This window comes from Motacilla alba, chromosome 6, assembly GCF_015832195.1.
Source record: "Motacilla alba alba isolate MOTALB_02 chromosome 6, Motacilla_alba_V1.0_pri, whole genome shotgun sequence".
Lineage (NCBI taxonomy): Eukaryota > Metazoa > Chordata > Aves > Passeriformes > Motacillidae > Motacilla > Motacilla alba.
This window is the reverse complement of record NC_052021.1, coordinates 16,719,124-16,734,051: the sequence shown is the minus strand read 5'-3', so window position 1 is coordinate 16,734,051 and position 14,928 is coordinate 16,719,124. Positions and strand designations below refer to the sequence as shown.

The window sequence follows — 14,928 nt, the reverse complement described above, 5'->3', positions numbered from 1 at the left end:
GTCCTGTCACTAGTTGCCCTCGGCTCTCCTCTTGTCAGTGTTCCTGTTCTCAGTCTCTTCTACCTGCTTCATCTTCCAACTCCTCTGCACCGCATGGCTGTCCATAACCTCAGCCACTTCTCCAGGTGTCCGTTCTCTTTTGTCCAAACTACCCCTATGAGGCATGCTGAAAGCACAGAAATGCTGCCAAGTTATCTGCAGGACCATGCCTTTCTCATCAATATGTATTCCATTTCCTGAAAACTTTTTCTCCTGGACCTGAAAAGCTATGATATGTTTTATTGCTACAGTCACTGAGAACTAATATGAAAAGAATTACGGCAAAATAATATATTAGGAGAAATTAAATACAGGTAGATTCAAAAAAGCTCTAGCATGGATGCTGTCTGGTCTCTTGAAAAAGATTCAACTTACCTGTAGTATTAGTAGCATTGCCTGCTGATGGTTCTGTCCCAGGAGAGACCTTAGTTACGTGTCGAGGAGGCCTAGGTGATCTCTTCTGCTTTTTCCATTTTGATGACTCACTCATTCCTCCAGCTCTCATTTTCAACTGAAAACAAATAATCATTAATATCAGTGTTGTAAAACCACATAGCATAATGGATCACACAAGTCAACTCGCAAAGGCTACCTCAAAAACTTTGAAGTCAGGCAGTAGCACTTAAATATATCACACAAATTAATCAACATCTCAAAATCATGCAAACTACCCCCTGACTCCCCACATATTAGCCAACACTCCACACTTAAATCAAGGGACTCTGCTATAATATATACTTAACAGTTCAATTCTCACAACACTCCCTATTCCCTATCAATACCTCCCAACTTTAAATTGGAAAAAGAATTCTCTTAGACCTATACATCTCAAACCTCTCTGCTTTTACCAAAGCTCCTAGACTTCCAAAGGGCATCAATTAAAGTATCTAAGTAAGCATTAGTTCAGTTTGACATGAAGCTAAAATGTCACCATCTATATATCAAGCTGGAGCAGCATGAGCATGCTGCAGCTCTGTCACTGACCTCTTGCCTCAATTCACTCTTCATCTTTGCAGCAATGCCATGCTCACTATTGACAAGTATTCCTAACACTTCACTTGCTACTGGTGCATTGCAAATACTACCTCAGCAATATAGAAACAAACCTCAGTCTCCTTTCACCTGCCTTCTGTCATTACTTCTCTTCTAAACCTAACCTTAACTTTTGATATCTTTGTTGACCAAGATTCTACTTCTAGTTTGTACACAGAACTTTGATTGGGAAAACAAGAACAAAAACAGGAGCAGGGCAGACTGTGTGGCACTTGCTGCACAGCATGCTATTTCAGGCATGCAGAAACGCTGCAGAACTCCAGAAAAACAGTACAATATTTAGTCACATGGCTAATGGCCCTGGCCAGCATGAAAACCAGTTCCTTACAACATAAGTTCCTCCAAGTGCAGGATCGCATGTACTCTTGCATTTGGTAGCTGCAGGCAGCTTTTCTGATGCTGCCACCTCCTCAGTCTGAGAGCAAATTAGGCACTGAACAGGTATATTGCATGCTGTGGAAACCATTCAGCAGGTTTCAGTACCAGGCCCTGTTCAGTATTCTTCTTTGTAAATTTATCACAGTCAAATTTTATTTTGGGCTAAAATATTCCTTATTTCTTATATCTCTAGCATCAGATTTAGCTTATGTAGAAGACAGCTATATTCTTCAGTCTCTTCCTTTTTCTGCAACTTAACTGCTTCCAGCTACTACTACTCTTAAATGCCAATAAATCTTCCAAGTTCCACCACTGTTTTTCCTTCTCTTTCCATTTTCCAGGTAGAATTGTAACTCCCTGTATATGGCCTCTGCTTGTACTTCTTCCCATTTAAACAAAGCTTGTGAAAATGTTATATCCCACTGCAGTAAACCATTTGTGTAACTGTTCTTCACACCACAAATTGCATTTGTTTGATGACTAATCCCCAGGTTTTAGCTGTGCTACAGTTTCCTTGAGTGTGCTGATTAACAGATTCAGAATTACTTTGTTCCTTGTTATTTCTTTCAAATATTGCAGCAAGAATCTTCTAAACCACAGCTTCTAGTAAATACTTACATGAGAAGCACACAGCTAAAACCAAAATTTTGCAGATGTCAAAATGTTTTAAAATGTTTATGGATCACAAACCTTTCATGCCAAAATTATACTGCTTCTCATCTTTCTTATTTACTGCTTCATAGGGCTATAGAAAATGTGTTATTCTTGATTCTTGCCAATTTCTAAAATCTGAGCCTTAAATACTACCAATAGCTGCATTTATTAAAGGCTTAACCTACAAATTAGATCAGATAGTTTCACCTACCAGCTTTTATAGAAACAGCAGTAATTTTTTCTCTTTTTTTTCAGTAACTTATACAGTAAGATCTGAATACTTATAGTTCATGGTACCAAACTACTTTCATTAGGAAGGAAACCTGGAAGCATTATGTGTTAAACCAAAAAAAGTCCATTTCACACAATTTCAAAACATTGCTTCTAGCTACTAAATCCAGTTATTATTTGCCAGGTTAAAAGTAACTTGCAGCAGGATGCAAAATTGAATCAGCAAAACGGAGCTGAGATACTGATACAGGCTAAGCAGGTACCACTCCTTTTGCCCTCATCACCCTCCTGAGAAACACCAAAGGTTTGAAACATTCTATCAGACAATGCAACCTGACAACTTAGTTACTGTTTCTAATCTTCCCTTTCATCCAACACCAAATACCACCTCAATTCAACACAAGTACTTTCAAAAAAGCATTTTTCCTCAAACACAAAATCTACCCTCTGTGATTGTCCTTTGTTTTGTTTTAACTTCCAAGATGGCACCATTTCGATGAACCTGGGCCATCTTTCAGAGACTGAGTCACAACAGCTTCATATGGATGGGAAACAGCACAGTCAGGCAAGCAAGAAGACTTACTTGATTTTTAAAGATTCCAAAACATTTAATCAGATTATACATCATTTAGACCAGAATCTAAGTTTATTAGACCTTTTAGGTGGTTTTTTTTTTGTTTTTTTTTTTGGGTTTTTTTGGGTTTTTTTTTTTTTGTTTTTTTTTTTTTTTTTTTTTTTTGTGGTGTTTTTTGGGATTTTGGTTGGTGTGGGGTTTTTTTGTGGGTTTAATTTTTTGTGGTTTTTATTTTGTTTTGGTTTTTTTTGGGGGGGTGGAAGTTCTTTTGTTTGGTTGGTTGGTTTTTGTGTTGTTTTTTTTTTTTTTTTTTTCTGCAGGGAGTGGAGGGATGGGTGGGGTGAGATGAGATTACCCAGTAGGTCTTTTTCATCTCATACCATCCAATCTCCACATTCTACAAAAACAGGTATCCTTTTATTAGAATTACCTAGTCGGACTACGTAGGAGTACTTCCCATATAATTTTGCCCTCCCTCCTTTTTATTTTGCTATCTCCTTTTGCTTCAATGCAGCAAACTATTGCACAGCTTTAAAAATTTGCAGAAGCGAACAGAAATGCTTAATAAAAACATTTCACCAGTGTCAAGAGGCTAAATGCTGTTTCAACAAACAAACACTGACTTTGAGAATTCTAACACAATACATGTATCAAAGGACAGCAAAGTAACGTCATTCCTTCAGGATTTTCTTTGAATTAAAAGGTAACTATCTCACATCTCTTTGCTTTTAATGTTAGTATAAAAAATGTAAAAAACACTTGCACAGTTAGCCTTTAACTAAAGGAACTATTTCTAAATCTTGTTTTCACCTTCAATTCCAAGACATTTCCCAGTTTCTCTGGAAAGCTTCATGGTATGTAAACACACTGATATTTTAAACCTAACATTCCCTTTTTGATTAAATGCAGCAGTTAAATGGCATTTAATAGACTATTAACATATCCTGAATCTTACACATTATCTAAAACTCTCATTCCCTCTTCCATGATCAGTGATACAAGAGTTACATTAGTTTTCTAATGATCAACATCCTTGAGACTACATGAGGCTTGTACTTTTGACAGTAAAAACCATTTGATGCTGGTATTTAAAAATATTCTTTAGAAATGAGAGAGGGAGTTCAGAGGTACTGTTCATTCATCTTGGAATTCTGTATAGATTCAATTACATTTATCTGAGTTACCTTTGCATAAAGAAATGTCCACAAAATTATAGAAGAAAAAAATTACAAGATTCCAAATGCTTCCTTTGATAGATGAGGTTTTACAAATAAAACCCTAGCTAAGGTCTAGGAAGGTGAAGAAAAATGTAATACTACAAGATTATTTTTAAAGGGTTCATGAGATCTCATTTTTCTACAAGCCACCTTACCTGTACTCGTTTGTTTTTCCATAAGATACTGTAAGCCTCAAGAGAAAAGGGCAGGGGCCAATGATTAGTAATTAAAGTGATTATACTAAAACATGAGCTCATTCTAGATGCAGCATGGAACTGTTCAGCACACCAAGTAGCGTTCAAGACACAAAAGCATGCAGAGAGAACGCAGTCCACGATCCGAATCCTGGAGACACCAAGGCAATCCAGTCATCTCATTTTCGTACCTGCCTGTACTGCAGCAACTAATGAAGGTTATTTGGTGAAATGCATTTATGCATCTTAGGCAACTACGAACAAAACCCACCCCAAAAATCTGTGAAAATTCAGATGTATGTTCCTCCTCACTCTCACAGCAGAGCTCAATGTTTACCTAGAACGCTTTCTACTGCAAAGGGAAACATTTCTTAGTCTTTCTTTTCTGTGTAATTCTGCACAAATCTGCAAGTCTTGAGCCACTGCCTTTGCAACTATCCTCTTCATTTAACTATTTTGTCTTAGACACAGAACAAAAGAGTTTCTAACAAAAGACATTTCTAAATGTCCTGTTCCGCTCTGTCTGGACTAAGTAACATTACCAGCAGATAAAAAATAAAGCTACATTAAGTTTATGAACCAACATGGAAAACTGAGAACTGTCCTAAGTTAGTTTTTCAGGTTACTATGATTGACCCAAACTAAATAATCTGCATGCCTACAGTATTTCTTTAGAAGTATTTTCTAGGGAAATTGGCAGGGACTAACACATTTCGTAAATCAGTTTGGCCCCACTGATCCCCCACTAGCATATACCGTGCTGGGACACATACTTTCAGTAGAAACACGAACAAAAGATGTTGAAAATATACAGCAGTCTCCTTCAAAAAAACTTCAGAAAGCATTGAACTCTGTGGCCCTGTACCAAGTAACAAAGCTCAGAGATTCACCCTGACTAAAAAAATTTTAAGGCATGCTGGGTCGAAAGACTCCTCAGGTATATGGAGGAGCTATGTCTATAATTAAGATCAACAGGCAAGACACACAACACTTCAGAGACAAATCTATACTTTTTAAGTTTTCTTTTTTTGGGATTTCACTGTCAAGTCTTACCCATGCCCTCCCACTCCCTTCCTCCAGAGGATGCTGTGATGGTGTCTTAGGTGGCACTCACCAAGACAGGGAACGCTCCCAAGCCTGCCCCAGCTGCAGCCACAACACTGCAAAGCAACCATGGCATGCACTGTCTCCAAAAGCCATGCTGTGTCAAATGAGTAGAGGGAGATTTGCTGCACACACCGTAACTATCTCTCAGGTGGCGTTTACAAGAGAAGGAAGAGGGGAGTAAGGTAAGAAGGGAGAAGGGAGAGAGCAACCTTCAGGTTCTTAAAGATCAATACCCTCTCTAACTGGTTCAGGGCTTTGGGCTGTTCCCCACTACTTAGCTCCAGTTTGTTGAGGAGACCTGAAGAAATCTGTGAAAGATAGGCAAATGTATGGTTTAAACAAAGCAAAATAAACCCAAAGAGAAGAATAACCTGGCAGAGTGCAAGGCTGCAGGGCACACTCCTGGCATGCACAGCAAAGAGACAGTACAGGGTAACTGCACAGAGCGGACACAAGACAGAGCATCACTTAACCGAGCTGAGAGCAGCCATCACTTGGTAAGGGCAGCCTTCCTAAATTCAGTCACCTTCACTTCACACCTTCGGTACACAGACCATACAAAGCCTGCCTCCTGCTGTACATGAGCCTGATCTCTTTTAGCTTTCCGTACGCCAGCCTACCACCATCACAAATCCTGTGACTTCTCCCACAGCAAGGGAAACAAGCAGTCATTGGTTTACCATACAAGAAGTAAAGCCCTAAGCCTTACTAGGTTTCAAGCACCAGCATTCAGTCTCTCAAAACACTTCTGTAATGGCTCTGAAATGTTTGCTTACCCTATGCTGTCCCTTTTCTAAACTTATTGAAATAAAAACAGAGTGGAAGCTATAAACTGTATATTCAGTGTTAAGCTGAAAGGTGGTTATTTCTTCTCTAGCACCCACTTCTCCCCATCCTGTTGCTCTCAACAGCAGAATCAAACAACCTTTACTGACATTCTTCATATGGAATATAAAGAATATGGAAGTATATATGGAGTTCCTCAATAGGACCTCTCTTCAATAAGAAATTGGTACATTAACAATCATATAAGATCACATAATGGTATTTGAAATACTGAATTCAGCTACTAAAAACCTCACTGTATTGATCAAGATGGTGGAGTTGAACAAATCTAGGACTTCCACCATCAGAAAACTGTACATTTAGGGAAAGGGAGATAAAGAAAAGCCTACTTTGATTTGGCTGCTAATAGAGATGGCATTGATCATGTGAACTAAGGTGCTCACCACAGAATGCTGTCCTTTCTATAAGTCACCAAAGCTTTTTCTACAAAAGCTAATTTCATGCTTTCATGCTGTTTCACCAGCCTCAAAAAGTTTCCCTTCCACACAGGAGGAACTGGACAAAAATATATCCCAAGAGCTCAATATTAGACCTGTAGTGAATGAAGAATGATGAAAAAGAAGCTGGGGAGAGAGCAGAAGACAGCAGATAACCAGACAATGACACCATCAGGTCCTAGAACTTGCTAGGGTTTTCTAGCCCACAGCACTGACAGCTGTTTCCAGAATCCAGACTGTCTCACTTAGGCAGCAGTATCATTAAAAAGATTTGCCACTGGGCTATCTGGACTTAACCCCACAGAATTAATGAACCTATGTTCATTTATGCAGTTAAACATGCTCTTTCAGTGAACTGGGATTTGTAGAAACGAAGAAATACAAGTGTGAAAACAAACAGAATAGAAATGAGCGCAAGCCAAAGACAGGAGCAGAACAGTGAACACAGTGCTGGGTCTTACCTTCTTCATGTTCGTTCCCATGTAGCTTTTAGGCTCTTCTTTAAACTGAGGCAACCTGAAATACAAAGAGCAAGCCAAAACACATAAGCTTATATGGATTAACAGGCTGGCCTTTCCAGCTATGCTGCAGATACTAAAAAACACAAATTATGTTTTCTTCACAAAGAGAGACTCTCCTAATTTCTTTTCCTGCCAAAATCTGCCAAGGGAAAGAACCCACACAAGTATAGATGAGAGGTGCTTTGCACGCTATTACAGCTAATGGCCATTTTTCTATATTGATTTTCCTGCCATGTAGAGACCATTTATTTTCCTTCACTGTATGTTTTCAGTAGTGGACTATTTACATCTGTTCAAAACAGGTTTCTCTGATGCTGCTAAAAGCAGCTGCTGCATCAGTGTCATCCACACCAGGACTCTTGCAGTGTACATATTATTACTAGTCAAGGCAATTCTTCTCTTTGAACTTGTAGAAACCCCAGCAGTTATCCTGTGGTCAGCATCATATAAACACAACTGTGGAGGGCAGCAGATGTACATTAAGCTGAATCTTTGGAGATAAGCAGTTCCCATCTCAGAATGAGGTAGGCTGCTCTCACCTGTGCGACCAAACGGCAGCACGTACAGCTCTACAATTCCACACACCCTGCTCTCTCTCTCTCTTTACTGTTTCTTTACTACAGTTCTGTCTTTACTTGATGAGGGTATAAAAGCCTTGGAGCACAGCTTTGGCTGTTTCGTTTTCGGGAAACCAAGATGGCCGAATCACCCCTGCAGTTGCTGCCTTTGCCTTGCACGTCTATCCCAATGTCCACAGGCACAGATGGTGATGGTATCTCCGTGCCTTATCAAGAAGGACAGAGGAGAGGATTACACAGTAAGTAATTAAAAAGCACCAAGTAAAATTCACATATGCTTTTGGAGAAAAAGTAACGTAGTTTCTCCTCTTTGAGGAGATTGATTCTGCCTTTGCCCAACATTCATCCAATGCACGATGCAGGGCACACAGAGGAGAAGAAAATGAGATCTCATCGGAACTGTGTGACAATGGGAAAAAAATAGGACGCAACTGTGTCTCATAAGCTGTCAGTTTCACCAAAATGTTTTTCTACTAAAAGTATATATGTACCTGTAAAAATTTCCTTTTTACAATACCCAGGGAAAGTCTGTGATTACTTCACTATATGGAGAAACAGTTTTGAAGTTAATTAGCTTACTTGAGTTTTAAAGAAGTCATCTTAATTACCTGAAGGGTGCTGGAAAGGGCAGAATGTTTGTCCAAGACACACGATTTCAAGAGTTTTAAATGTTCTTTGATGTGTGAGGTCAAAAAGCTCTCAGCTAGAAAATAGTGTGTGAGTATTCAACACCCTTTCTGTTCCCTCTGCTAAAGAGAGCTATATTTTTTTAGAGAACCTTTTTTTCAGTGAAGTTTGCATTCTCTGTCCTGAAACTGGTTCTCTATCCTAAAGCTCTTCATTACTTGGCTGTCCATCTCTCCTCAAAGGACACCCTAAACCAGGCAACCTTCCCTACCTCTGTCTCCCCGCAGTCTGACAGGGTCAGCCCTAGAGAAAAGTGCCAAATCCTTCATCCCCCTCCACCTCTAAATAATGACCATTTTGGATGATTTTTCTGAGGGCCCTTAAGTGGAAGTGTGGAATCTTCCTGTCCTTAGAGGGCCATCTCGGCAATGCTGAGGCAAACACAAGCAGGTTTACCTTGTGAAGAGCAGCTGCACCATGTCGACCAGAGTGTGCTCTGCAGATTTTCTCAATAACTCTGCGAAGACAAAAACAAATAACACAGGTGTCATTACTCAGTGTGATATTATCAAGAGGCTTCTTCAAGCAGACTCCCCTCCAAGTCTTGTTTACAGAGATTACGGCAAATTTATTAAAACCAGCTCCAACCCCGTGTTACTGCAAACGGTCACGGCATCACACGGTGGCGCTACACAGCTGGGGAAAAAAAGCAGTCCAAACTCCTACAGCGAACGCCCAACAAATCCATGAAGTTGTAGAAAGACACAATAATATAAAGCTCAGCAGCTTTCCATGGATGCATGCTCTACAACAGAACTAGTTAATGCTGAGGAAACCCGATCAATTTCTTAACGGCAGAAGGATGAACAAACCTACCACTGAGCCTCATTTCGAAGCATATGCGGAAACAGGACTGCATGATCTCACACACCGACTCATTGGTGAGGTGGGCTCCCACTGGGGTGAGCAGCAACGTCCTCAACACCTGCGAAGAACAGCACCCACATGTACCACACTGCAATGATACTTGCATGCATTCCCAAGAGGAGGCTGGTCTCCTCAAGAAAGACTGCCATGAGCAGAAAACCTAAGGAGGCTTCTCCTGGAATCATTTCAAACTGAATATGTGCTCAAGAAGCCAAATAGGAGACAAGAATGATCTTCTGACCCATTTCTATAAGGGGTCCAATACACTGCATGCTATGCAATATTTAAATTCAGGAACTAGATATCTGCGCAGAAGTACACAGACCGACAGTCCACAGTTTTGACTCTACAAAAAAACTGTTCTCAAAAATAAGTCTGAGAGCTCCATATTCTTAATTAACTCCCCCAACACAGACCATGCACAAGGTAGGATTATCAACACTACCACATTATCAAGTTCATAATTTTAAAATAATTTAATTTAAGCTTTTAACTATTTTCATTTGGAAAAGCTTTTACCACAGGTATATGAGCCATCTGTTTAAAAATAAAGTCTGTCACTAAGCTCCTGCAGAGTCAAAACATTGCTTCCTCCTCTTCATCTCTATGTAACAGGATATGTTCCACAACAGGCAGCCACCGTTATGGTAATTACCATTTCTCTCCTCTTACCTGTAGGATTTTCATCAAGACAACCTCATCGCTCGCATGATCTGTGCCCACAAATCGAGCATGAGTGACAGCATCTGCCATGTTCTCCATCCCCTCTGCTGTGCCCTCATGGCTGGGATCTGAATAACAGAATAAAAGAGACATGTCACAGAACAGTCATCTACAGTCTACCACCTCTGTGGGGAGACATGTACATGGAGATATTGTGTGACCTTCAGCTTCCTCAATTTATGTGACTTGCACTGAGTTGACCTGACAAGAACATTGCTCACCTCCCACTAATAGAAAGGCTTTATAACTGGGAGCTTTCAGAAAGATGTACCAAGAATCTACTTATATTTGCAAAAAAATATAACTTAACAAAGAAAATAATTACAATTCCGTTGTTACCGGTTCTCTATGTTTTGGAAGTTAACTTCTAAGACTGTGTCCTGTTCTCTACAATACAGCCTAATCAGCTACTAAATGCATTCAGGGCCTCCTTGGGAATAAAGACAGAACAGCTCTTAAACACAGGGAACCTAAAATTTACTCTCATGAGAAGAAAATGCCAAACAGGTTCCACTAAATTGAGAAGGGAAAATTGTCTCTTGCTCTACATCCCTCTCAAGGAATGAGAGCTGGGAAGGAACAGACCAGTAGTTTCCCCAGAGAAAACAGCAGACAGACACAATCACAGTTTAGATATCAGAGTTGCAGGCCTCCCACTCCAATCATTCATCAAGGCTCCTTCTCTCCATTTCAGTCTTTTGCAGCTACAAACAATGGTGCAGTTTGAGAGAATGTTTAGGATGAGATTGTTGCCAGTAACTGTATCTTGTGCTACATTACAGTGGCTTCAGAAAAGCTGCCTCTAGCTTTGATTTCATTCTCACTTAGACAATATGGCACTGGGCAAGAATCTTGATACCCTTCTACCTAAACAGTCATTAGGAAAGAAAGAAGACAACCTAAACATTGCTTAATACCTCATTAATTGGCAATGGGGCCTCTTGAACTCCAGCAACAACGATGCTGACAGAGGAACCAAGCAAGACCTTGTAAGGTTTGCAGAGAAGCGCTGCAGATTCCCTCTTTGACTCCAGTAACATCCACGTCTAGGAAGAGCTATAAGCCCTTGGTGTTAAAGAAAGCTGTCCTTATTGTGGTCCAGAGACAGCAGCCTCTACCACACTCCTATTCTGAGCTGCAGGGTAAGAAATTTCTCACAGTTGCATAAAACTGAAATGGCACCAGCGTACTTTAGAATGACATAAATCTGCATAGGAGCAACACTTTGCCATTGCCATCTCTTACACATCTGTTTTAAGAACAGAGCTGGATTACTTTTGACATCGTTCACACACACATACACATAGAAATCTTGCATAGTTTAGAGCGAGTTCCTCTCCTGTTTTGTCAAACAAACTTCACTGAGCTTTGAAGACGGCTGTTCTAAAACCAACCGGTCACTTTTCACTCAATTTAGCAGCAGCACACAACAGGATACAAAACTGGAAGCATTAGGTAAGAGGCCTGGCTGCCAAAAGCAGTCCTCTGCATACCTTCAATAATGGCTTATAATCCAGTGAGAAGCTACTACTCTTCTACCAGAGGCAATAAAATCAGTCATAGGTTGGTGAGTCATGCACTCTTATTCATGGAGGTAATAGCATAAATCACCAAAGGTAATGTAGGCGCATTCTGAATTGTCTTAATTAAATTAGGCAAAGACCAGTGGTGTTACAACACCAGCACCTACATTAGCATTACTGTTAACCAACCTCAACAACCACAGTGGAAAGCAGCCCAGTGGGAATCAAGACGAAAAAGCAACTTGTTGCAGAAAAGGCTCTCACAGGCAGCACCCACAGATTCACTTCATTGTCACCTTTTCCAGGAGATGTGAGTTACTCCAGTCTTACGGATATGTTTAATCACAGTTACACATAAAACAGTCTGTGTGAAAAGGAAATGCAGGCAAGTTGTGCACATGCTTCTTTAACAGATCTGTGAGTACTACTTCACTTTTCTAGCCGCTACCTTCAACACCTCTCTCCCAACACACATCACGCCTGACTACTTCAGTTCTGGCTCCCTGGAACAGCACTACAAATTCAGGTCAATTTATAAAGCCTCTTGAGTTCAATTAAAAGCACAGATACTTCTGCTTTGCAGAAACAAGATACAGACAAAAATCTTTGTTCCCTTGTGAGAAAACAGCACAGAAAGATGTATCGATGCCTGCTCAGAATCACTAACAAGAAGTTTGAGTGAGCACAATAACAGTTTGAAAATTGCCATCTACAATGCAAAGATCTAGACACCCCATCTAGATACACATGTTTCATACTGGGCGCAGTCTTACAACAGGTGGGCAAAAGAACAAACAGAAATCAGAAAATCCAGGCTCTGAACCAGAGGGAATTCAGGAAAGCCAGAAGCCTACTCAGTAACACCTTTAATGGAACTAATATCAATCACCAAGGAGACAGAAAAAGTGGAGGGGAGAACAAGTCTTAAACCCCTTAAACAGCAAGTCCTCTCACTGGAAGCTGAGCAACAGCTACTTACTTATAGATATATAGTTTCCAGCAACATCAGGGAAAGCTAACTTTAGAAATGGAATCAAAAGCTGCTGTGGACAATAAAAAAAGCACATACTTTTTCTGAGGGAAATACAGAAAAACCTAATTCTGAAATTTAGCCACTAGTCTTCCTATAGTTAAGGTTTAAGCTCATCCGGCAGGCTGACAACTCACTAGCTAGTGCAAAACTGCTGAGCAAGAAAATAACTAATCTGAGGGATAAAAATCAATAGGAGTTTAGTATTACCAGTTTTCTAGTACTTTAAAAGTTACTGTGTAATTTATCAACTAAAACTCTTGTAGAAGTACTTAGAGCAGAGGATAATCACTGCAATGCTAACTATTCCTGCTAAAACACACACATGGTGAATATCAAGTAATTTTATCTAACTGAGCTGTGATTGCACACTATACCATTAGTGAATTCCCATTTCATACTACCAGAGATCAGAAGTCTTAAACTCTACTCAAGAATTATTCTTTTCTAACTGGTTTTAAAACATACCTCTCAGGAATACTGGCCTAAAAAGGAGACAGATAACCACCTGACATGTGACAGAATAAAAAAGCAATAAGACTGCACAAGGATTAGCAATGAAACACTTTGGAAATGGGAAAAGAAAGCCATTTTAAACAAAGAAATTTGTCAGAGGAATTTGGCCCTTTCACTGCACCCTGGTTTTCAACTCAGTGTGAGCAGCAAAAACCAACCACTCACAGAACAGACAAAGCTAATGTCACTTTTTTAAAAAGTGCTGGCTTCACCTGTCATTATGCAGCTCCAAAGCACACTATAATATCTGCCACGCTGCAATTTGCCTGCCATGGTTATGCCAGCATTCTTCTCTTTTGCTCTGTATAGTTTGAAACAGATTTGTACATTAAGAACAGTTTTAAGCATTTCCCATGTTTAGGCAAGCAGTCTTTAGACTACCTTTAGTCTCATATTACAAAAAGAAATAACACCAAAAAGCTTTCATTTAACAACACAACCTAGCCAGATGTTCAGCCAGCACCACTAATCCCAGCCTAACTGGTATCTGGAGCAGCACAAAGGACAAGGCTGCTCTGAATGTCACCTGAAGCAACAACGAAGGTCTTAGGTTACAAGTTCTGACCCAGAAAAAAAGCCAGGCAGAGAGTCATCCCCTGCCTACTACAAAGACACACAATCACCAACAGCTACAGGGATGCACTCTTGTTGGAGTGACCCAATTAATATTCTAAACAACAGGTAGCTAGAGAAAGACTACAAATTCTAAACTCCATTTTTTCCTGTTTCTGCCTCAAATCAAGCATTTATAGTCAGTTGCCTGTGCAGACATTTGCCTGGACATGTGATTCAGATCATAAAAGCCCAGAAGAAGAGTCCACCCCTCACTGTAATGCTGAAAGTCATATATTTGCATTATTGCTTAATTCTTCAGAGGGACATGTTTTACAAACTGAAGTCCTCATACACTAGATTTTCATCCAACACTTGAATCTTTTTTCCTGCAAGTCTCTATTTTTGCTCATTTTAGTTTTGTGTCTTTCCTGCAAAAGTGATCTGCACAGATGTAAAGCCCCTTTCTTTCTCCAACTGCCTTCAGGCTATCTCTAAAGAACTAAATATTTAAAACAACCAAAAATTCAAAGTGTTCCCTTACAATGCAAAGGAGAAAAAGAACTGAGAGATCCAAACTCAGGGGGAAGGAAGACTGATAAAATTATTTTCCTTAAGTGAGACTATGTACAAACAAACACGGATAACAGGTTTTGTAATTCACACAGGTATGATCACGAAGTACTAACAGAACTTACAGAGAAAAATCGAGTACCACTAACAGCAGGGTGACACATTGATGGCAGACAGAAAGGCAGCTAATGAGTTACAAGCCAGCTGAGCCACGGGAACTGACCACATGCACATTATTAGTCTTTCACAGATACAAAGAAAAATGTGCAAATTTGAAAGTTTGATCAGCAGCAATACAGTCTCTGCCATGACAATTGTGGAAATGAAGAGTACTGGCACACCACTGGACAAGGTCTGGGACTGGGCAAAAAATCATCTTCCCTCTAGAGCAGAAATATTAGTCCACAAAACTAAATAAATCCTACTGTGTTTCTACATGTTACAACATTGTAATCCGAGCTGGTATTCTTCCCTCCCTGGCCCTTTTGCTTGGAGGGCATTAAAAAGCAGCTGGTGGCCAGCACAGTCCTGCAGCAGGCCCTAAGCACACACAGCAGTCAGGGCAGAGCAGAGGCTTTGGCTCTGTCTCCAGACACGGCTGTAGCACCATGAAAGATCAGCCAGTAAG

The 14,928-nt window shown here is 40.1% G+C and overlaps 1 protein-coding gene across 7 annotated transcripts in view; it reads right to left on the bottom strand.

The window, feature by feature from the left end:
• The window catches only part of GBF1 (golgi brefeldin A resistant guanine nucleotide exchange factor 1), a 99,342-nt gene that overhangs the window by 27,983 nt on the left and 56,431 nt on the right, over positions 1 to 14,928 (bottom strand). For 4 of the 7 annotated variants that reach the window (XM_038140474.1, XM_038140475.1, XM_038140476.1 and 1 more), the window contains exons 5-11: positions 10,056 to 10,174; positions 9,333 to 9,441; positions 8,913 to 8,973; positions 7,192 to 7,246; positions 5,681 to 5,755; positions 4,302 to 4,337; positions 415 to 550 (exon numbers count right to left, since the gene is read on the bottom strand). In XM_038140474.1, coding sequence (XP_037996402.1) covers positions 415 to 550; positions 4,302 to 4,337; positions 5,681 to 5,755; positions 7,192 to 7,246; positions 8,913 to 8,973; positions 9,333 to 9,441; positions 10,056 to 10,174 — 591 coding nt within the window. The remainder of the gene's footprint in view (positions 1 to 414; positions 551 to 4,301; positions 4,338 to 5,680; positions 5,756 to 7,191; positions 7,247 to 8,912; positions 8,974 to 9,332; positions 9,442 to 10,055; positions 10,175 to 14,928) is intronic. The other 3 variants (XM_038140479.1, XM_038140481.1, XM_038140478.1) reach the window with 2 other exon arrangements.